The 20,209-nt window shown below is 50.5% G+C and overlaps 8 protein-coding genes across 8 annotated transcripts; 4 read left to right on the forward strand and 4 right to left on the reverse strand.

Moving 5' to 3' along the window:
* Positions 1–787: 787 nt before the first annotated feature.
* Positions 788–1,808, forward strand: ASPVEDRAFT_81377 (DUF218 domain protein; the record flags this gene model as incomplete). The annotated part of the gene is made up of 4 exons (XM_040817030.1): positions 788–867; positions 940–1,047; positions 1,179–1,230; positions 1,299–1,808. The coding sequence occupies 4 exons, from the start codon at positions 788–790 to the stop codon at positions 1,806–1,808; spliced, it is 750 nt and encodes a 249-aa protein (XP_040665549.1).
* ASPVEDRAFT_39159 (spindle checkpoint protein MAD2) lies at positions 1,501–3,004 on the reverse strand. Its single transcript, XM_040811858.1, has 7 exons — positions 2,863–3,004; positions 2,786–2,811; positions 2,714–2,739; positions 2,625–2,663; positions 2,537–2,565; positions 2,271–2,490; positions 1,501–2,214 (listed from the first exon to the last, which is right to left on the reverse strand). Exons 1-7 carry the CDS (start codon positions 2,909–2,911, stop codon positions 1,926–1,928), a joined length of 678 nt encoding a protein of 225 aa, XP_040665550.1. The 5' UTR covers positions 2,912–3,004; the 3' UTR covers positions 1,501–1,925.
* A 323-nt stretch (positions 3,005–3,327) lies between these two features.
* On the forward strand, positions 3,328–10,030 carry ASPVEDRAFT_51108 (DNA-directed RNA polymerase III core subunit RPO31; the record flags this gene model as incomplete). The annotated part of the gene is made up of 4 exons (XM_040814426.1): positions 3,328–3,902; positions 3,958–5,217; positions 5,628–5,726; positions 5,794–10,030. 4 exons carry the CDS (start codon positions 3,328–3,330, stop codon positions 10,028–10,030), a joined length of 6,171 nt encoding a protein of 2,056 aa, XP_040665551.1.
* A 411-nt stretch (positions 10,031–10,441) lies between these two features.
* On the forward strand, positions 10,442–11,287 carry bud32 (serine/threonine protein kinase BUD32; the record flags this gene model as incomplete). Its single annotated transcript, XM_040806608.1, has 1 exon — positions 10,442–11,287. The coding sequence occupies one exon, from the start codon at positions 10,442–10,444 to the stop codon at positions 11,285–11,287; it is 846 nt and encodes a 281-aa protein (XP_040665552.1).
* A 58-nt stretch (positions 11,288–11,345) lies between these two features.
* ASPVEDRAFT_526398 (putative gamma-cysteine synthetase regulatory subunit) lies at positions 11,346–12,767 on the reverse strand. The gene is made up of 2 exons (XM_040814671.1): positions 12,417–12,767; positions 11,346–12,316 (listed from the first exon to the last, which is right to left on the reverse strand). Exons 1-2 carry the CDS (start codon positions 12,437–12,439, stop codon positions 11,404–11,406), a joined length of 936 nt encoding a protein of 311 aa, XP_040665553.1. The 5' UTR covers positions 12,440–12,767; the 3' UTR covers positions 11,346–11,403.
* Positions 12,656–13,849, reverse strand: ASPVEDRAFT_81383 (aldo/keto reductase family protein; the record flags this gene model as incomplete). Its single annotated transcript, XM_040817031.1, has 6 exons — positions 12,656–12,808; positions 12,907–13,279; positions 13,371–13,552; positions 13,602–13,659; positions 13,714–13,724; positions 13,775–13,849. 6 exons carry the CDS (start codon positions 13,847–13,849, stop codon positions 12,656–12,658), a joined length of 852 nt encoding a protein of 283 aa, XP_040665554.1.
* Positions 13,850–14,493: 644 nt separating this feature from the next.
* On the reverse strand, positions 14,494–15,872 carry ASPVEDRAFT_128955 (amphiphysin; the record flags this gene model as incomplete). The annotated part of the gene is made up of 2 exons (XM_040806592.1): positions 14,494–15,626; positions 15,689–15,872. The coding sequence occupies 2 exons, from the start codon at positions 15,870–15,872 to the stop codon at positions 14,494–14,496; spliced, it is 1,317 nt and encodes a 438-aa protein (XP_040665555.1).
* Positions 15,873–17,490: 1,618 nt separating this feature from the next.
* Positions 17,491–19,487, forward strand: ASPVEDRAFT_39165 (IscS subfamily cysteine desulfurase). Its single transcript, XM_040811859.1, has 2 exons — positions 17,491–18,670; positions 18,879–19,487. Exons 1-2 carry the CDS (start codon positions 17,573–17,575, stop codon positions 19,299–19,301), a joined length of 1,521 nt encoding a protein of 506 aa, XP_040665556.1. The 5' UTR covers positions 17,491–17,572; the 3' UTR covers positions 19,302–19,487.
* The last annotated feature ends 722 nt before the right edge of the window (positions 19,488–20,209 follow it).

A 20,209-nucleotide genomic window follows, 5' to 3' on the forward strand; every position in this document is an offset into this window, starting at 1 on the left:
ATTTTACATACTCCAATTTTTCGGTTCGATCTTGATCAACCCCGACGGTGTTCCGGCGTTGTGACTTGACTTGACCTGATCGGGCTTGACTTTTTTTCATCTGTCGCCACATTTCTTTATTCTATCTTTCATCCGCGAAAACACCATTTCATCTACTAGCATGGCGCTTTGCTTTCACCTGCATACAATACACGCATAGTGATTTCTGTGGAGTTAGGGATGGATATCTAGGATTACACTGGGTGGCGCCGTTCTCATCTAATACCTTACAGCGGCTCTTGTTCGGCATTCGGTTCTGTTTCTATGTCTATTTCTAGCATCGGATTTAAGCCATATGATATATCTGGACAGAGCGAGCATTGTACATTACATAGGTACCCAGTATAGGACGGATTGGGGTGTTTGTGCTGGAATTGAATTGCCCTGAATGGTTTGACAGGGCCTCTTTTGAGGATTTTCCAGGCTTATTGCGTGTGTGTAGTCAACCAAATATTCAATATTCATTATTCACAAAAATTTAACCTGTAAATAACCTACCCTGGTCGGGTTCGAAGAGCGCTCCCAAACAGTAGTGACTTGCAGTAGAAATAAGCTGGATCCATGGTGGGGCTCGTCAAGGGAGGTACACCACTCCGTACCACTGCACCTACTTTATAGTAGCACTTATTCCTTCACACCAGCTGGATTAGGAAGGGCCTGAGATATACCCCCAGTTTCTATCGTTATCATACTCTCTATTACACCCCTAGTTACTACTTTACCAATATCCACAGTAAGCGGCGTCCGAATGCCCACACATTTAATCGTCGTCTGCTGCCACGCAATCTATGTGGGCGGACCAAATAAGGGCCAAGACGAGGAAGAATGGTAAGATTAGACTCATTAATGTTATGGGATATAAGATATACCATAGACTGATATATGTCTGATTATTAACAGGCTAATTGAGCCCTTTCAACGCGGGGAAACGCCTACGTTTACAGAGCATGTCAAGGCAGGTATTCGGCTCTTAGCACAGGATGCAGAGAGTTTACTTGTTTTTTCTGGGTATGTGCTATCAATTAACTAACCATATGTTAATCCTGGACTGGTTGAGAGAATTGTCATGGGATTGGATATCCCCTCCAACCCCTTCTATGAGTGCCTGGCCTTGCTAACTCGACGGACGCTGAATGTAGGGGCGCGACAAAACGACCAGCGACTGAAATTACCGAGGGGAATTCTTATCTGGTAAGTTGATTTAGTAATATAAAAAATGCATGGTATAAACTGAGAGCAACTGATTGATAACTATGAAGAATCTTGCAAAAGACAACCAGTTCTTCGGCTACGCATCTCGTATAGATCCAAGCAGGGTGACGGCCGAAACACATGCCGCGGATTCTTACCAGAATGTGCTATTCTCTATTATTCACTTTCGGTTATATACGGGTGTATATCCGCAGAGAGTGACAGTGGTGACGCATGAGTTTAAGCGAGAACGGTTCATGGAGTGTCATTTCCCGGCTGTGGGGATGGGTGAACAGGGTAGAGGGAGTGTTGTTGGGATAAATCCGCCAGAGGAGGTGACGCCATTAGAAGAGTTGGTGGAGGGAGAGGAGAAACGGGGTATAGGGCTATGGAGAGAGGATAAGTATGGCGTTGGGGGCGAGTTGAAGGACAAGAGGGTGAAGCGAGGATGGGTTGATGGAATGGAAAGGGGACTGTGGGTTGGTGTTGGTTTGGAAACTGTGGTTGAGGATTTGGTTTGCTGGGATAGCGGCGAGTGGTTTCCCTGGATAATAGAGCTGCCTTGGTGTAGAGCGTGATGATCATATATCATTGTTAATCATTATGATGCGAGATATCTGTTATATACCCGGAAATAACCTAGAAAACAACAAGGTGACTCCGACAAAACGCCTGACCAGCTTCTCATTTCACGTTTAATCGGCAAGACGGTAGCTGACCATCGTCTCTACCCTGTGGTTGTTGGTGCTGAAGCTCCGAAGTTGTACCTTCTCGGCATTCTTGATATCTTTGGCATCGCTGTCGCCCCATTCGACCGGAACCTCCGAGTCTGCATCTGCGTAAACAAGGACGTTGAATGTGCAGTCGCCGTCCAACACGGGAAGGAATGTAACAGAGGCAGTGATTTGTCGGAAGATAGCCTGGATCTCCTCTTGGATTTGCTTTTCTGTTTTCTCGGCTTCCGGGGATTCGGACTGGGCATCTCTGGGAATAAAGACTGTCAGCGAGTGCACAAATTTGACGTATTTGACAGAACATACCCCGGCGTATCGTTCTCCTTATCGCCTGACTTGCGAGTCGACTGACTCTTGGACTTCTTCCCAAATATTTCCACATCAAACTGCCATCGCTCCACGTGCTCACCAGTCTCTTTGTCCGTAATAACAACAACGAGCTTGGAGATCTTGCCCCCTAGCATCCATTTGTTCAATTGAGACATGATCTTCTTGATGTACGCCTTCACCTGATCATCGGCGGTGACTGAGTCCGTTAACGGGAGTCGCGGGGAGGGGGAGGGTCGACTAACCGAGCATGTTCAAGCCATACTTCTTGACACTGGACAAAAAAATAGTTAGTTTGTACTCCCCCAAAGTATGAGAGGCATTGAGACTTACGTTGTGAAATCCTCTGGAGGATACACCCCTCGTTGGAACCTGGAGCGGCGTTAATGAGCTGATCCGGAGACCTGCGAGAACAAGCTTACAGGATGGAGTTGATAGAGTATTCAAACTGAATACATTAGCATCAACTATGGCAGTGGCAATGGCGGACTCACGAATTCGGCCACAAGCTTTCCGGATCCTATTGCTGGTGAGTCTCTAGTATGCGGGGGACAGAGGGGTGGGTGCTTACCTTTCAAGGAGAGCTTGTGAACCTTGGACTTATCTTTTGACGCAGACATTGCAATCTAATATGTGTGCAATTGAATATCACCAGAAGATGAGTGCGTTTCTGCTGCTGAAGGGGGTTTGAGAGTGGAAGAAGTTGAGCTTTGTTTACTCGCGATAGTCACCGCAGCAATTTGGTCGACCGCCCGGGACTGGTCACTTCTCCGCAGCCAACTTTTTTGCCGATCGATCTCCGGTCGACTGTCCACCACGCAACAACCCGACTCAGATTCCCTGTCAAGCAAGTCGTCATTCCCATGCTATTGCAGCACTCCCAATGCGAGGATGCCTGCAGTTAGCCGGATGGCTGAGCGCGGCTCCGAAATGGCCTGCGTCCAGCCTTCTTAAGGCGTCCAGATCTTCCTACGCAACCCGGTTTTTTACCACCACCTCTTCCTACAATGCCTCAAGGGGCCCTTCGAAAGTTTCTATGACCGATCTCGAAACCAGAATATCCGCGATCCCAATTGAACGATATCGCAACTTCTGTATTGTCGCGCACGTCGACCATGGAAAGAGCACACTCTCCGACCGACTCCTGGAACTTACCGGCACAATCAAACCGGGGACGAATAAGCAGGTTCTAGACAAACTCGATGTCGAGCGCGAACGAGGAATTACAGTCAAAGCACAGACATGTACTATGATATACAACCATAAAGGGGAGGACTATCTTCTGCACCTTGTTGATACCCCGGGCCACGTCGATTTTCGCGCGGAAGTGTCGCGGAGTTACGCAAGTTGCGGAGGGGCGCTACTGCTGGTTGATGCCAGTCAAGGTATTCAGGCACAGACTGTCGCGAACTTTTACCTTGCCTTTTCTCAGGGATTGGAGTTGGTCCCCATCATCAATAAGGTCGACCTACCCTCCGCCGAACCGGAACGCGCCCTGGATCAGTTGGAGCAGTCGTTTGAGCTTGATACGGAAGATGCAGTGCTCGTTTCAGCAAAGACAGGACTGAATGTGGAAAAACTTCTCCCTACAATTGTGGAGAAGATCCCTGCGTACGTTTCTCTCTTTTCCTGCGCGATTCCATGTGATGTGCTGACAACAGAATAGACCGGTCGGCGACTCCAAGAAACCTCTCCGCATGCTGCTTGTCGATTCCTGGTACGATTCTTACAAGGGCGTTATCTGCCTAGTCCGTGTGTTCGATGGTGAACTCCGCAGCGGTCAGCAAGTTGTGTCCTTCGTAACAGGGATTAAGTATTTCGTGGGGGAAGTTGGTATCCAATATCCTACCGAAACCGCCCAAACTGTCCTCCGCGCCGGTCAAGTCGGATACATTTACTTCAACCCGGGTATGAAACGAAGTAAAGAGGCCAAGATTGGTGACACTTTTACCACGGTCGGGTCGGAGAAGCTCGTGGAGCCACTGCCTGGATTCGAGGAGCCCAAGGCAATGGTCTTTGTAGCTGCGTATCCTGTAGATGCAGACCATTTTGAACACCTGGAGGACAGCGTCAACCAGCTCATGCTTAACGATCGAAGTATCACTGTGCAAAAAGAGTCCTCGGAGGCGCTTGGGGCAGGCTTTAGACTCGGGTTTCTGGGGACTTTGCACTGCTCGGTCTTTGAGGACCGCCTTCGTCAGGAACACGGTGCGAGTATTATCATTACCCCGCCGTCCGTCCCGGTTAAGGTCATCTGGAAGGATGGGAAGGAGGACATTATTGCCAGCCCAGCCAAATTTCCGGACGAGGACACGGTGCGCATGAAGGTTGCAGAGTTGCAAGAGCCGTACGTTTTGGCCACTTTGACTTTCCCTGATGAATATCTCGGAAAAGTTATTGAACTTTGCGAAGCGAATCGAGGAGAGCAACAGAGCTTGGAGTATTTCACCTCAACTCAAGTTATCCTCAAGTACCAGCTCCCTCTGGCCCAACTGGTCGACGATTTCTTTGGCAAGCTGAAGGGCGGGACGAAAGGATACGCTTCGCTAGACTACGAGGAGTCTGGTTGGAGAACCAGCAACATTGTCAAGCTGCAAATGCTCGTTAACAAAGCACCTGTGGATGCTGTTGCTCGACTCGTCCACTATAGCCAGGTGGAGAGACTGGGAAGACAGTGGGTGACCAAGTTCAAAGAGCATGTCGACCGACAGTTGTTCGAGGTTATCATCCAGGCGGCGGTCGGCCGCAAAGTCGTGGCGCGTGAAACAGTCAAGCCATACCGGAAAGATGTGCTGGCAAAACTCCATGCCAGTGATGTTAGTCGGCGAAGGAAGCTGTTGGAGAAACAGAAGGAAGGACGAAAGCGACTCAGAGCCGTTGGAAATGTGGTGATTGAGCACAAGGCGTTCCAAGCATTCCTGTCGAAGTAGCGATTTCAGCTGTACATTGTATTATATAGAAATTTTGAACGTGTACATTATTCAGATTTGGGTTAAAAACATTATATACTTCCAATGGACCTCCACATTCAACCGACAGAACCTGGTATAGTTGGGTTGTCGCTGATTGGACGAGATGAGGGGGGAGCTCTGTCGGCGCGAAAAAAGTTTCGTCGCCGACCCCGCCGTTAACTTGACTTGCAGCCTCTCACTCTCCCACCTCCACGGCCCTCTCAGTTCACTTCTAAGGTTTCTTGACGGCGGTGCTTGCCTACTAATTTATCCAGACTATTGCGCCGACTCCTGTTTCACACCCGAGCGAATTTTGTCCCAGCTCCCGCGCCTCCGACCTCCAACCCCGTTGACTCATATCCTGCCATGATCATTCCTTGAAGAGCGTGATGCAGCCTCTGGAAGGTGTGCAGGCCGACCTGGGCAAGGCCCAGGTCATCGACCGCGTCCCTAAAGTGATCAAGGAGCTGAAGTTTGGCGTTCTGTAAGTGATCGCTGGTCGAGGGTTTCGCCGGCGCAGGGAGAGGCTAACGGCTCCGGCTTCTCCGCAGGTCCAACGATGACATTGTCAGCCAAGGCGTGGTGGAAGTATCCGACCGCAAATTCTACAACCTCGAAAATGACCGAGCCGTCGTTCCTCATGGCCCTCTCGACGGGCGCATGGGTATTTCGAACAAGTCCTCGTCCTGCCAGACCTGCGGCGGTGCGCTGCAAGTTTGCAACGGCCATTTCGGCCATGTGAGACTCGTCTTGCCTGCGTTCCATGTGGGATATTTCAAGCGGGTGATTAGTATCTTGCAGGAAATTTGCAAGGAGTGTTCGCATATCCTGCTTCCGGAATCAGAGCGCCGTGCTTTTCTCCGTGAGATGCGCCGCCCGCGACTGGATAACCTGCGACGGTTGCAGATTGCCAAACGAGTCAACGAACGCTGCCGCAAGACCCGAACCTGCGAATACTGTGGTACTGTGAACGGCGTGGTTAAGAAAACAGGCACCAGCTCTCTTAAAATTACCCATGACAAATTCCGTGCCTTTAATGCGTCGACATCCATGAAAAAGGTCCCGCCGCCTAGCAAGATTGTTTTCGATAGGTCGCTCGAAGAGGCGAGGAGTTCGAACGGGGAGGTGGAGAAACACTACAAAAAAGCCCAGGATGATTTGAATGCACTGCGGGTCTTGAACTTGTTCAAGCGCATCTCAGATAGCGATTGCGAGCTGTTAGGCTTGGATCCTAAGGAAGCAAGACCGGAGATGTTTCTTTGGCAGTTCATCCCTGCACCGCCGGTTTGTATTCGCCCCTCCGTGGGTCAGGATGCTTCGTCCACTGAGGATGATCTGACGGCCAAGTTGGGAGATATTGTTCAGAGTAACATTAATCTCAAAAATTCTTTGTTGAAAGGTGCACCTGTGCAGACCATTATGGAATGCTGGGACTACATGCAGCTACAAATTGCTGTCTATATCAACAGTGATGTTCCGGGTCTCAACAAGGCGGACCTGGGAAAGCCCATCCGTGGTTTTGTGCAGCGTTTGAAAGGAAAGCAGGGTCGATTCCGTGGTAATCTTTCCGGAAAGCGTGTCGATTTCTCTGGTCGAACTGTTATTTCGCCTGATCCTAATCTACGTGTTGATGAGGTTGCGGTTCCGGAGCTTGTTGCAAAGAATATGACTTATCCCGAGGTGGTCTCTAGATACAACAAGGAGAAGTTACAGCAACGGGTCCGAAATGGAACAAAAAAGTGGCCGGGTGCCAACTATATCGTCAAGAAAGGCAACCCATTGAAGACTATGCTCAAGTACGGTAACTTGAAGTTCATTGCCGACCAACTGCAGGAAGGAGACATTGTTGAACGCCATATTGAAGATGGTGATATCGTCCTGTTCAACCGTCAGCCCTCTCTCCACAAACTCAGTATTCTATCCCATTTTGCAAAAGTTCGCCCTCACCGAACATTCCGATTGAACGAGTGTGTTTGCAATCCATACAATGCTGATTTCGATGGTGACGAAATGAACCTTCACGTGCCTCAGACAGAAGAGGCCAGAGCCGAAGCAATGGAGTTGATGGGTGTGAAGAATAACTTGGCAACCCCCAAAAACGGAGAGCCGATTATTGCCGCTATTCAAGATTTCATTAGTGCCGCCTATCTGCTCAGCAGCAAGGATAACTTCTTCGACCGACGTACTTTCACCCAGATATGCTTGTACATGCTTGGCCCGGAAACCCGTTTCGATCTTCCAGCGCCTGCGGTTCTTAAACCACAAATGCTCTGGACAGGAAAGCAAGTTTTCAACATTTTGATGCGCCCAAATAAAGACGACCCCGTTATGGTCAACCTAGACGCCGCTTGCAGAGAATTCAAGCAAGCAAAGGATCGGCCAAGGGACCTGGACCCCAACGATGGATGGCTTGTCGTTCGGAATTCAGAGGTCATGTGTGGTGTGATGGACAAGTCTACAATTGGTTCTGGAAAGAAGGACAATGTGTTCTATATTATGCTTCGTGATTTTGGCCCAGCCGCAGCAGCCGAGGGAATGAACCGTCTATCGAAACTATCGGCTCGTTGGTTCACGAACATGGGCTTTTCTATCGGAATCACAGACGTATACCCCAGCGAGAAACTGATTCGTTCGAAGAACGACCTAGTCGAAGCGGCATACGCGAAGTGTGACGAGGTTATTGCACAATACAAGGCTGGAACGCTGGAAAAATATCCTGGGTGTGACGAATTGCAGACCATGGAAAACCAGCTCTCTGGTATTTTGAGTAAAGTCCGTCAACAGGCTGGTGATGAGTGTATTCAACAGTTGAGCAAATACAACTCTCCACTGATCATGGCTACATCTGGATCGAAAGGTTCCAGTATCAACGTGTCTCAGATGGTTGCTCTCGTGGGTCAACAAATTATTGGCGGCCAGCGTGTGCAGGATGGTTTCCAGGATCGAACCCTACCCCATTTCCCAAAGAATGCCCGACAGCCCCCGTCAAAGGGCTTCGTTCGGAACAGTTTCTTCTCGGGTCTTCTTCCCTACGAATTTATTTTCCACGCCATGTCTGGTCGTGAAGGTCTGGTTGACACTGCAGTCAAGACTGCCGAAACCGGTTACATGTCACGTCGTCTTATGAAGTCTCTGGAAGATCTTTCTACTGGATATGATGACACAGTGCGAAACTCGTCCCAGGGAATTGTGCAATTCCAGTATGGTGACGACAAGTTGGATCCCGTGGATATGGAGGGCAAAGCTAGGCCAGTCCACTTCGACCGAACTTTCATTCACTCCGAGTCTACGACCTATGAGAATGATGAGCGCAGTCTGTCCCCCGCTGAGATCATGCAAGTATGTGAGGAAATGCTCTCAAAGGAGCGTGCCAAGCTTCTACGGAAAGATCTGATGGGAACTGAGCTGGGCTATATGGATCGTACTGACCACGGTATTGACCAATTCGAGAGTGCCCGTGACTTCCTCGAATCTATTCAGCAATACGTTGGAACGAAAGCGGACAAGCTGATTTCTCGAGGTGGCGACAGCGACCCGTCCGACGAGAGGACCATCAAGGGGTTGAACCACACAGGAAAGCTCACGGAGACGACGCTTCGGACTTTCATTACTGAGTGTCTGACGAAGTACAAGAGAGCCCAAGTTGAGCCAGGACATGCTGTTGGCGCTGTTGGTGCCCAGTCCATTGGAGAGCCTGGTACCCAGATGACTTTGAAGACTTTCCATTTTGCTGGTGTCGCCGGTATGAGTATCACCCAGGGTGTTCCCCGTATCAAGGAAATCATCAACGCCTCCAAAGAGATCAGTACTCCTGTTATTGCTTGCGAGCTGGTTGAAAAGCAACACGTTGTCGGTGCCCGCATGGTCAAGGGACGTATCGAAAAGACTTTCTTGCGCGATATCGCCCATTATATCCGGGAAACCTGGACCGGGAAAGAGGCGTTCTTGACCGTCAAGATCAACTGGAACACGATTAGAGATTTGGAACTTGATCTATCGATCCCGAAGATCCGTCGTGCGATCGAGAGCACCCGACGATTCAAGGCAGACGACTTGACGTTCAGATCAACGCGCTCCCACATCCACATTATGATCGATTTGGATCCTTCTAGCAAGGACAAGCTGTCCAAGACAGAGATTGCCGCCACTAGTGCGGATCCCTTCCTCCGCTTGAAGGCTCTCAAGCGTCTCCTCCCCGACATCCAAGTCCTCGGACACCCGCAAGCAAGCCGTGCTATCATCCGTACCGACGAAAAATCTGAGAAGAACACCCTCTTGGTCGAAGGATACGGACTCCGACAGTGCATGAACACGGACGGTGTCGATGGCCTCCGTACCATGTCTAACAACGTTATGGAAGTGCGTGACGTTCTCGGAATCGAAGCAGCCCGGAAGACCATTATCCAAGAAATCAGCGAAGTCATGAAGGACATGGACATCGACCCGCGTCACATGCAGCTACTGGCCGATGTCATGACCTACAAGGGCGAGGTACTAGGTATCACCCGATTCGGTCTGGCAAAGATGCGCGACTCCGTTCTGCAACTGGCCTCGTTCGAGAAAACAGCGGACCACCTGTTCGATGCTGGTGGAGCCGGCCGGACAGATCTCATCGAGGGTGTCTCGGAGTGTATCATCATGGGCAAGACGGTGTCTCTGGGTACAGGTGCGATGGAGGTTGTGCGTAAGATGAATTTCTACGAAAACCAGATCGGGGCGAAGAAGACTACCTTTGAAGATGCTTGGAATGATGTTCACAACCAGAAGAGCAAGAAGAGAAAGGCATAGATTATTCCAGTTTCCAGGGAAAAGCATATTGGGCGTTTAGCGTTTGTACGATTGATGGAATACTCATGGTTCACGTGGTGGCTTAGATCTAAGAATTAGTATTCGATATAAAACAATCTATCAATAGTTTACTATCCTTGCAGCTCCTGTAGAGTACAATCCGTGGTGACTCTCCGCCGTTATCTCGCGGTTCGGCCCAAAAGATAAAAAGTTCCCCACCACAAATTTATCAGAGCTTCTTCCCCTCCTACATTCTTCCCTAAACTTCAACCTCAATCCACCACCTCACCAAGCAAACCAAACCCAAACCAGATGCCCAAACACAAAACCGAACCCTCCGAAATACCACAACCAACCCCAAAACACCTAAAAACCGGAGCAAACGAGCCTCGCCGTCCGAAACCGCCCACAATGCCAGGAACAAACCACCCACCCCCACCATTCAGCAGAATCCTCACCACTACCACATCAGAAACAGACTCAGAACTCTCAACTCCGCTGACGCCGATTTATCAAGGCGCCGAAGCGCACTTATACAAAACCACCTTCCTAGACCCAACTACACACGTCGCGCTCAAGATCCGCCCGTCAAAACCCTACCGACACCCAATCCTGGACCGACGGTTGACCCGCGCCAGAATCCTACAGGAGGCGCGATGCTTGCAGAAACTAGTGAAGGAAGGGGTTAGCGTCCCCGCGCTCCTGGGGATGGACTGGGAGGGCGCCGGCGGAGGGAGCTGGCTGGTTATGGAGTGGGTCGAGGGCGGCGTTGTGAGGGCGGCTTTGGATCAGTGGGAGGCGCACATTAAGGGAATTGAAAGGAGGGAGAATAAGGAACTGGGGCAGGTGGTGAATTTGGAAGAGGAAAAGAAGGTTCGCGGGCTTATGAAGAGGATTGGGACGGCGGTTGGGGGGTTGCATAAGGCCGGGGTTATACATGGGGATTTGACGACGAGCAATCTTATGCTGAGGCCTGTGGGGGGTTCAGTACAGGATGGCGGAGAGGGTTCACCGTCTTTGGAGGGTGAGGTTGTGATGATTGATTTTGGACTGGCGAGTCAGAGTTCAGCGGACGAGGATCGGGCGGTGGATTTATATGTCCTTGAGAGGGCGTTTGGGAGTTCGCATCCGCGGACGGAGAGATTCTTTGACGAGGTTCTTGTTGGGTATAAGGAGAGTCATAGAGGCGCTGTTTCGGCGCTGAAGAGGCTGGAAGATGTACGAATGAGAGGGAGGAAGAGGAGTATGATTGGGTAGTCTACCTAAATTCAACAACGGCCTATACAGGCTCAAACAAGATGCATTGCAATCCAAAGCATAAACGCCACGCTTTTACATGCGAAGAAACAAATCTGTAGACGACGAAACTAAAGTCAGGGCTCAACACAGCTCCCAACATCCGCAAGGGCAAAATAACCCTTGTTCTCAACAACACCCCGGTCCTTCACCACAGCCGTATACTTCACCACCCACTGCGTCTCAATATCCCCCTGCACACCATCCTGCGCATCCGCCGTCGATGCCAGAATCCCTGCCCCACGCTCGCCCGGCCCCAGCAACTCTCTCGTCGTCCCAACAGGCAGGATGTCATTACAATCATTATGCGTCAGCAAATCAATCTTCTCTTGCTTCGCATACAGAATCAGACTCTTCGGGACAACACAGCAGTCCTTCAAATTAATCTGGTCCACAGACGGCTTGACCCGCGTGTGCTCGAGAAACCTCGCCAACCGCTCACTCCCGAACTCCGCAACGCCCAACTGCGAGATCTTCCCCTGATCATAGAGACTCTCTAGACTGCGCCATGTCTGCACCAGGCTATCGAAGTCGTCGGACTGCTCTTCGCTCCCGTCATCAACGGAACTGACTTCCTCTTCCTCGCTATCATCTTCCGCATCGAAGAGAATCCCGGGGAAAGAAACGATCAGCAGGTCGATCGAGTCAACATGCAACTCCTTCAGCACGAGATCGATCGCCTGTTTTGTGTGCGCGCATCGGCGTGAGATGGGGATGCCGGGGAGGTAGAATAGTTTGACGGTGATGTCGTATTGGGAGCGTTCCTCGGCGAGTCCGCGCTGCGAGAAGTCCACAGCAGGGATATATAGTGCATCATCGTCCTTTCTTGTCCATGAGGCCGAGTGTTCGGTTGAAGTCCCGTTGCTTGTGGTCGCGGTTGATTGTTGCGCGGTTTGGATGTTTGCGCGGAGGGAGTTTACTAGTTCGACATTGGATTTGAACGTTGACGGTTGGCGGATGACGGAGGGGCCGCCAGAGGTCATTATATTCCTGGTAGATATTTCAGTTAGTCCTTGTTGACGTGCGATTGTGCTTGTTCGAGGGAGGGCGTTGGGTGGTGGGCTAGGTAGGGATGGCGGGGATCACGTACGAGGTGGAAAGGATTAACTTCATGGTCGCTGATTATAGCAGGCTTGATAATACAAAAAATCTATTTTCGCATTCAAGAGCTTCCTTGTTTAAGAGGGAGGCGAGGGCGAGATTGCAGTTGGAGGGTGGTGATGGTGGGGTTGCAGATGTCAAAATGATCGATTGCTAAGCAGCGCGGGGGCCGATCTTCTACTACACTATCTCTTACCACAGCAGCACCAACTATCTACATCCACCCGTCTAATCATAGTCAAGAGTAGGATCCCAGTCCGTTGGCGAATACTCTCCTGTGTGCAGAATATTCATGTCCTCATCCGATAGTTCGAAATCAAACACGTCCGCATTCTCCTGGATGCGATTGGGCGTGACGGATTTGGGAAGTGGTACAAGGCCCTGAAACCAGTTAATTACCATCAAGTCTGTCCGTACACTCTCCCACCAGATGAAGGTCACTTTGATATAGCGGAAAAAGCAAAGAGGGTAGAACTCACCTTCTGCAACCCCCACCGAATCATAATCTGCGCCGGCGACTTGCCATACTTCTGCCCCAGCTTCGCCAACAGAGGTTCCCTCATCCTCTCACCATGCGCCAAGGGCGAATACGCCTCGACAATGATATTTCGCTTTTGTAGCCACTCGATTATCCCGGACCGGTCACACCACGGGTGTATCTCATACTGCCCAACATCGATCTTGCTCCCATCGCCGCTGGACTGGATGTAAGCTTCTAGTTCGTCAAGATGGTGAATGCCGTAGTTCGAGACTCCGATAGATTTTGTCTTTCCAGCCTTCTGGGCTTCAACGAGGGCTTTCCACGAGCCGAGTCGGGCTTCTTTTCCACCGTAAGGGGCGTGGAGGAGGACTCTACATATCACAAAGAAATCACATAGTTAGTCAGACAAGCCGGACAAGCTGTATGATCTAGGAGGGACAAGGATCGTAACTCTCAACTCACAAGTCAAAGTACTCCTGCTCCGCTGTTTTTAGGCTCGACTCGATTGCCCGCTTGGTGGCATTGTACCCCATTGACCCTGGGGGGATCTTGGTAGTGAAGAAGATCTCGGATCGGTCGATGCCGGACGCAGCCATTGCGCGCCCGCAAGGCTTTTCGTTGCGATACATAATTGCGGAGTCAACCTGTTTGGATTAGCTAGGTCCTTTGAATGGTGGGAAACCGTGGTCGTACATGGCGATATCCGATGCGCAGAGCCTCTCGGGTTGTCTCCTCTGTTTTGGATGCTGGACTGGACGATACCTAGTTAGCGCACGTCTCTATATTTGATAAGATAGAGATTTACATCATATAGACCTGGCTTCTGTTAGTGAACCTGCTGGCTCTTGGTGTGGTTGATTGCTTACACCATATCCTAGAATAGGAATCTCGTGGCCCGAGTTCATTCGGTAGGTGGAACGAAGACCCTTGAGGGCAGCCATGGTTGTTTTTATTGCTGGACTGGAATGAGAATAGAGGAATAGGAGAGTTGAGCAAGTTGAGTGAGCAAGAGCAAGAGTGAGAGTCCGAGTTGGAGTTGGGGTATTTATACAGATGAGATCATTGCTTGGAGATCTGGTGGGGCTCTACTTCTTACTCCACGGTAAAGCACTGCGCTCTTTCTCTTCTATACGATTGAAAAGAACAGTTATTGAAGACATTCCAGCCATTATTGCGTCCATATTTTGTAGATTTACGCTATAACTTTAACCTTCATATGTTAGATTTTTGTATTGTCTACTTAATCTGTAAGGCTGGGTAATGAGGGCTGTGGACAATCCTTATATATGAAGATTAAATTACAAGTCTCTGCAGTAGACGTCCTGGTAGATTGTCACCTTCAATTCGATGATGAAATATTTCCCCAAGTCTACACGGACATGGAGAGTGACCCACTGACAGAGTACTGATGCAGTCGTAGTTCAATTGCTGAAAATCAAGAAATATTATATATACACGGTGTCAATGCCATGAGCGCTGCGGTGTAGGCGAAAGGGCCAACGAACGACAATTCTTTATGCGAGTGTAGAAAGCCCTGGTGAGACTCCAACTCCGAAAACAGGTATAAAATTTGCAGGAAATAGAATTAGAACAGCTGTATATTAACTCCGGTCTCATATACTAGTTCAATTGGACATAGTTCGCTGCAACGCGTTAGTAAAGTAGGACAATAGTCCAAGGGGGGAATCTTACCTGGGAACTGTCCTTCTCGTCCGTCAACACGGCCGGTCCACCACTCGTTTGTATTGTCCGTCCGGTGTACGATTTCGATGACGTCGCCAGCAGTGAAGCTCAAATCACCGTGAGCCTGTGCTTCGTAATCGTACAGTGCTGTAACCGTCTCGGTGGCCGCATTGAATCGAGAAGGCTTCGGCTTCGGAGGTGGAGGTGCTGGCTTTTTGGCTGCGGCGGCGGCAAGGGCGCTTCCACTAGAGGAACCGGGGGAGTAGGGAGGTGGTGGGTTCTCGACAACATCGGGGTCGCTGGCCTTTGATCCAAAGCGGCCCTTCTCGGCAGCCAGTTTGTCTTTAACACTCATCTTCGAGCCTGCTCCCGGGCGGCGACCGCCTGTCGTCTTATAATGGACAATAGTGAGTTCTTCCGCTTTCTCCCTGGCGTCCCCGCGCTTCTCCTCGTATGCCTCCTCAATATCCCGCGTTAAGTCGAAATAACCAATGTTAAGGCCTTGCATTTTGTCGTGCAGAGTATAGAAGATGTTCAGCTGCATGTAATAGAAGGATTGAAATAGCGGTCGGATGAATTCGGCCTCAAGCTGGAACAGTTTGGGCAGCTCTTCCTTGAGCAGATCGTTATAGCCGTTGAATTCTGATGTTGCTTGCTCCACATCACCCTCAGCCTTATAAAGGGCCTTCTCATCCTTCAGCGACTTATCCTTCTTATCTTGAAGCTTCTTGAGGGTGGCACGATGACGGTCGTAGTCCAGCTTTTTATGGTCTCGCTTAACGCCAATCTTGCGAATCGCCTTAATCACATCCAAGAGCTGCTGCGCAGGGCTGACGACGCGAGAGTCAATCATCTCCAGCTCAGGCGCTAGTGATTCCTTCAAGTCCTGCACGATTGCTTCATATTCCTCGCAGGCCCGAATCCCTTCAGGGTTTCCTTCAATCGTATATGTGCTTGGGTCGGAGGCACGGCCAGAAATAGGTTTGTATAACTCTGTCATGGCCTTGGAGAATTCGATCTGGTGGTCCAAAATGCCTAAGCGGGGTACAGTGTTAGACCGGATAAGGCGAGAGTCGTTCGTGGAGAGGGAAACCTACCATTCACGGCGTCGAAGTACTTTTTTGACTCATCGTGAAGTTTCTTGGTCTCCTTCTCGAGTTCCTGAAACCGGCGTTCTGCATCCGAGTAGACCGCATCCTGGGTATGCTCGCCGATGTTGAACTTTTGCTTGAAGGTTTGCGGGGCGCGGGCAATGCTCTTCTGGAAACCCTTTAAACTCATCTCGCACACTGGGTGTTTCGGGAGGCAGCGGAATTGCTAGGTATGGAGTAAAGGGGGTTGTTTGAGGTGGATAACGAGAAAGGAAGGGGGGAAGAAGAACGAGAAACAGGGCTGAGGAAGTAAGTGGGGAGAACGTGGGAATTGGCTGGTTTGCTGGTGCCTTGACTTTCACGAACGCTGACGCTCACACTGTTTGCCTGTGGCTGAGCGGTCTATGACATAATAGGGCCGAAATCGTGGCTGTGCCATGACTCGTGACGGGCTCGTGACTGGCCAAGGGACATTCCAGGTCCCACTCTCGTCTACTTTGCACTCTGTAAGGTTCCTTGGTGAACAACAAGTTGATGTTGATGGCTCCTAGTGATGATTATTATTCCCCGACGGAGTGATGAGGTTGTGGCTTCAGTGTCCCTCATGTTACGGGGCGTCGGTCTGTGGTATTTCTTGCGTTTGCTCCGATCAGGCGCATTGTTCCAAGACAGCAAGTCATGCTATCAAGGGCGCAGTGGAATTCCATAAGCATGCATGCCCAGGCTGAGTTCCTATGGACCCCCGCATGAGTTTCTTGGATCAAATACCACCGCGGCTAAAAGCTTCCAGGGAAGCAATTGTCTGCCCGTCTCTTTGATTCTGAATTAATCAGTATCTCTTGGTTGTCTGGGTGCCAACCAATTTACTTCTAAAATTTCCCTCGAACCAGGCGCACCTACAGCACTAAGGTATATCCCAGATAGGCAAGCACAACCGGCGGATCGATTGGATGTGCCTTCTTATTCTGAGATGGGTAACTCCGGTTTTCAAAGGCAGGAGCAAGCCGCGGACTCGGAATAGGCGGGAAAGGGCAAGTACGGTATTTGAATTAAAGCTGCCATTAACGCTGGTGGTATTTTTGTGGTAGGTATGATTATAACTAGGGTTGTATTTATTGATTAGAGCACCTAATTTGTTGTTTTTGCTGGTGTTTACACTAGTGAGGCGCTCGGGATATTATATATATTAAGTGGAAGCGCATGAACTTACAACGAAATTGTGACCCAACAACAATAAAACCCATATCAAGATAATACTAATTTTCTTCTAATGCTTGTTGATACTACGGAGCAATGGCTAATTTAGACAGAGTGCGTGCGGATCCTTCGATATACTAGGTATTCAATACCCTGTCTAGGTGGCTTAAATTTTTACCTCCCAAATCGCCTCTGCAGTACGGGCCAACTGGCCAGCAAAACCAAGGTTTTAAACGCTAGTGAGAAAATTATGATCCATCTTTAAGAATCTAGTTTAAGGATATTTTGGAAATAATCAGGGAATGGCGTTGGCACTGGTCTATAGTTGCCAATGTCGATGGTCTGGAAACAGCCTGAAGTTTGCCGGGAGGACCTGCCTTCACTAGAAAGAGAAAAAAAAAGTTCCTCTTATTCTCTGATCTGGACCCTATAAGAATTGGAACTGCTCCAGATATGATTGCCTAGTTATCTACGAGTGCACTTATAGAAAAGCCCCGTATGTCCGATCTCCGACCCCGGTCCCCGGTCGGATATAACCTGATCCGGGATAGCGGCTTGGCAATGATATAACGGCCCCGACTTTTTTCGCACGTCACCATCAGCTCCTCTAACAAACCTCGGCCATATTGCCATCATCCACCATCACAACACCAGCTGGATCATTTATGTTGGGGCTGTAAATTGCTATCCATCATGTCTAGCGTGGCTCCTTTCGCCTTGAGACAGGCATCCCGAGCCTATGCGCGCCGGCTGTCGTCAGCACAGCTGCTTCCCCGGCGGGCGCTCGCCACCCCTGCTTACAGGACCTATGTCACCGAGACCAAGGCTGGAAATGCTCAGGTCTCCGTCGACACCGCCATCAAGCAGGAACAGAAGGAATTTGTTAAGAAGACTGGCCTTGCTCCAGGCAGCGCCGATCTTCCGGCCTCTGGTGTCTCCGGAGATGCTGCCATGAGCCCGGCTGCGGGGATCCTCGGACAGGCTACGATAATGGACCAGGGAACGCGACCGATCTATCTCGACGCGCAGGCGACTACTCCGACCGATCCTCGTGTTCTCGATGCAATGCTCCCCTATCTGACGGGGATTTATGGAAACCCGCACTCGCGGACGCACGCGTACGGTTGGGAGTCGGAGAAGGCTGTTGAGGAGGCTCGTGGATATATTGCCAATCTGATTGGTGCTGATGCAAAGGAGATTGTGTTTACGAGTGGTGCTACGGAGAGTAATAACATGAGTATCAAGGGTGTGGCTCGGTTCTTTGGCCGTTCCGGAAAGAAGAAGCACATTATTACGTCTCAGACAGAGCACAAGTGTGTCCTTGACAGCTGCCGTCATCTTCAGGATGAGGGCTTCGATGTCACTTATCTGCCTGTCCAGAACAACGGCCTCATTGATATCAAAGACCTGGAGGCTGCTCTGCGCCCAGACACTGCTCTTGTCAGTATCATGGCTGTCAACAACGAGATTGGTGTCGTTCAACCTCTGGAGGAGATCGGAAAGCTTTGCCGCTCGAAGAAGGTTTTCTTCCACACTGATGCCGCTCAGGCTGTCGGCAAGATTCCGCTTGACGTCAACAAGATGAACATCGACCTGCTGTCCATCTCGAGTCACAAGATCTACGGCCCCAAGGGTATTGGTGCGTGCTTCGTTCGTCGCCGACCAAGAGTCCGTCTCGAACCTATCATCTCCGGTGGTGGACAGGAGCGTGGTCTGCGTAGTGGTACGCTTGCTCCTCACCTGGTTGTTGGATTTGGTGAGGCTTGCCGCGTTGCCGCTCAGGATATGAAGGTAAGCTTGCCTTTTTCTTTGATATGTTTCTGTTTTCTTTGCGACGAAGATTATGTGCTTTATTATGCTTTTTGGAGAGGTTACCGGGGTAGCTACACGCTCTGCGTGTCCTGTGGCCTTTGAAGAATGTAGCAGGGGTGATGAGTCGAGACTTGATTCGGTTCCGAAGAAGCATGGAAGCGAGAATCCTAACTGACTGGCTGTTTAGTATGACACCGAGTACATTACTCGACTATCCAAGCGCCTGTCGGATGGTCTCCTGAGTATGGAGCACACCGCACTCAACGGTGACCCCGAACGCCGCTACCCCGGATGTGTCAACGTCTCGTTTGCATACGTCGAGGGCGAGTCTCTTCTGATGGCCCTGAAGGACATTGCGCTGTCATCCGGTAGCGCGTGTACGTCCGCCTCGCTGGAGCCTAGCTATGTTCTCCGTGCACTCGGCAGCAGCGACGAGAGCGCCCACAGCAGTATCAGATTTGGTATTGGGCGATTCACGACGGAGGCCGAGATTGACTACGTGCTGAAGGCAGTGCGGGAGCGAGTGGACTTCCTGCGGGAGCTGAGTCCGCTGTGGGAGCTGGTGCAGGAGGGAATTGACCTGAACACGATTGAGTGGAGCGGCCATTAGTTTACTGGTGTTTTACAGAGTTTCTGCGGCGTTAGATCTTGTAACATATGTACAGAATGATATAATACATTACATGACCTCACTCCATCACATGACCTTATTCCGCGCAGTACTCCGTACACCGGTGAAGAGACTATGGAGAAAAGACAGACCCATATGCAAATCAGAGACAACGGTAGAAGCAGGCAGATCATCCGCACACCGAGACTGAAACGGGGTGGCGTGGGTGGGAGCGAAAGACGCTAACTCTCGCTTAATTCTCGGCTGGTGAATCTGCACCCACACTCTGCAGCGAGTTGCTTCCGGCTCATTCTCTAGCACGCCCGCTACCACTCGCGCTACCACCCACCCTTATCGGACCCCTCTCGCTTCCACCCAACGCCTCGCTGGTGTCTGTCGTGCATCTATAGACTGGACTATAGACTCAACGGCCAAGTATGGGGTATATAGCTCTGTTGTCAACATGCAACTCCCGCTGCATTCACCTTTTCTTCCCCGTACTGCTCTCCTTCTTTTCCAGCACCTTCCCCCGTCTCGTACCCTGCTTGCTCCCCTCCATCCCTATCATACACCCCTCTAAAACACCACGCGAGGCAAATAATGATCCCGTGCTCGCCTTCCAACTTGGCCCACTTGGCCCCCGGTTGACCTCGTAGCTTTTCCGATCCAGCCTGTTTCCATGGTCTCGCTCGTCTTTAATAATCAATTATGATCATCTCGCAGCGAATCGCGTGCCTGGCCACGGCATCGCGAAATTCTCTGCGGCGTTGATCCCCCCAACCTCTGGTTCCTGTCCCCGGCCGGTGTCGGTCCCTGGCTGCTCAACGGGCCTCAAGGTTCCTGCTCCTGCTGCCTTTTTCTCTGGCTCTGCTCGTTTTACTTCCTGCATCTTACATATTTCCGCGCAG

Source organism: Aspergillus versicolor (genome assembly GCF_001890125.1).
Source record: "Aspergillus versicolor CBS 583.65 unplaced genomic scaffold ASPVEscaffold_3, whole genome shotgun sequence".
In the NCBI taxonomy this organism is placed as follows: Eukaryota; Fungi; Ascomycota; class Eurotiomycetes; order Eurotiales; family Aspergillaceae; genus Aspergillus; species Aspergillus versicolor.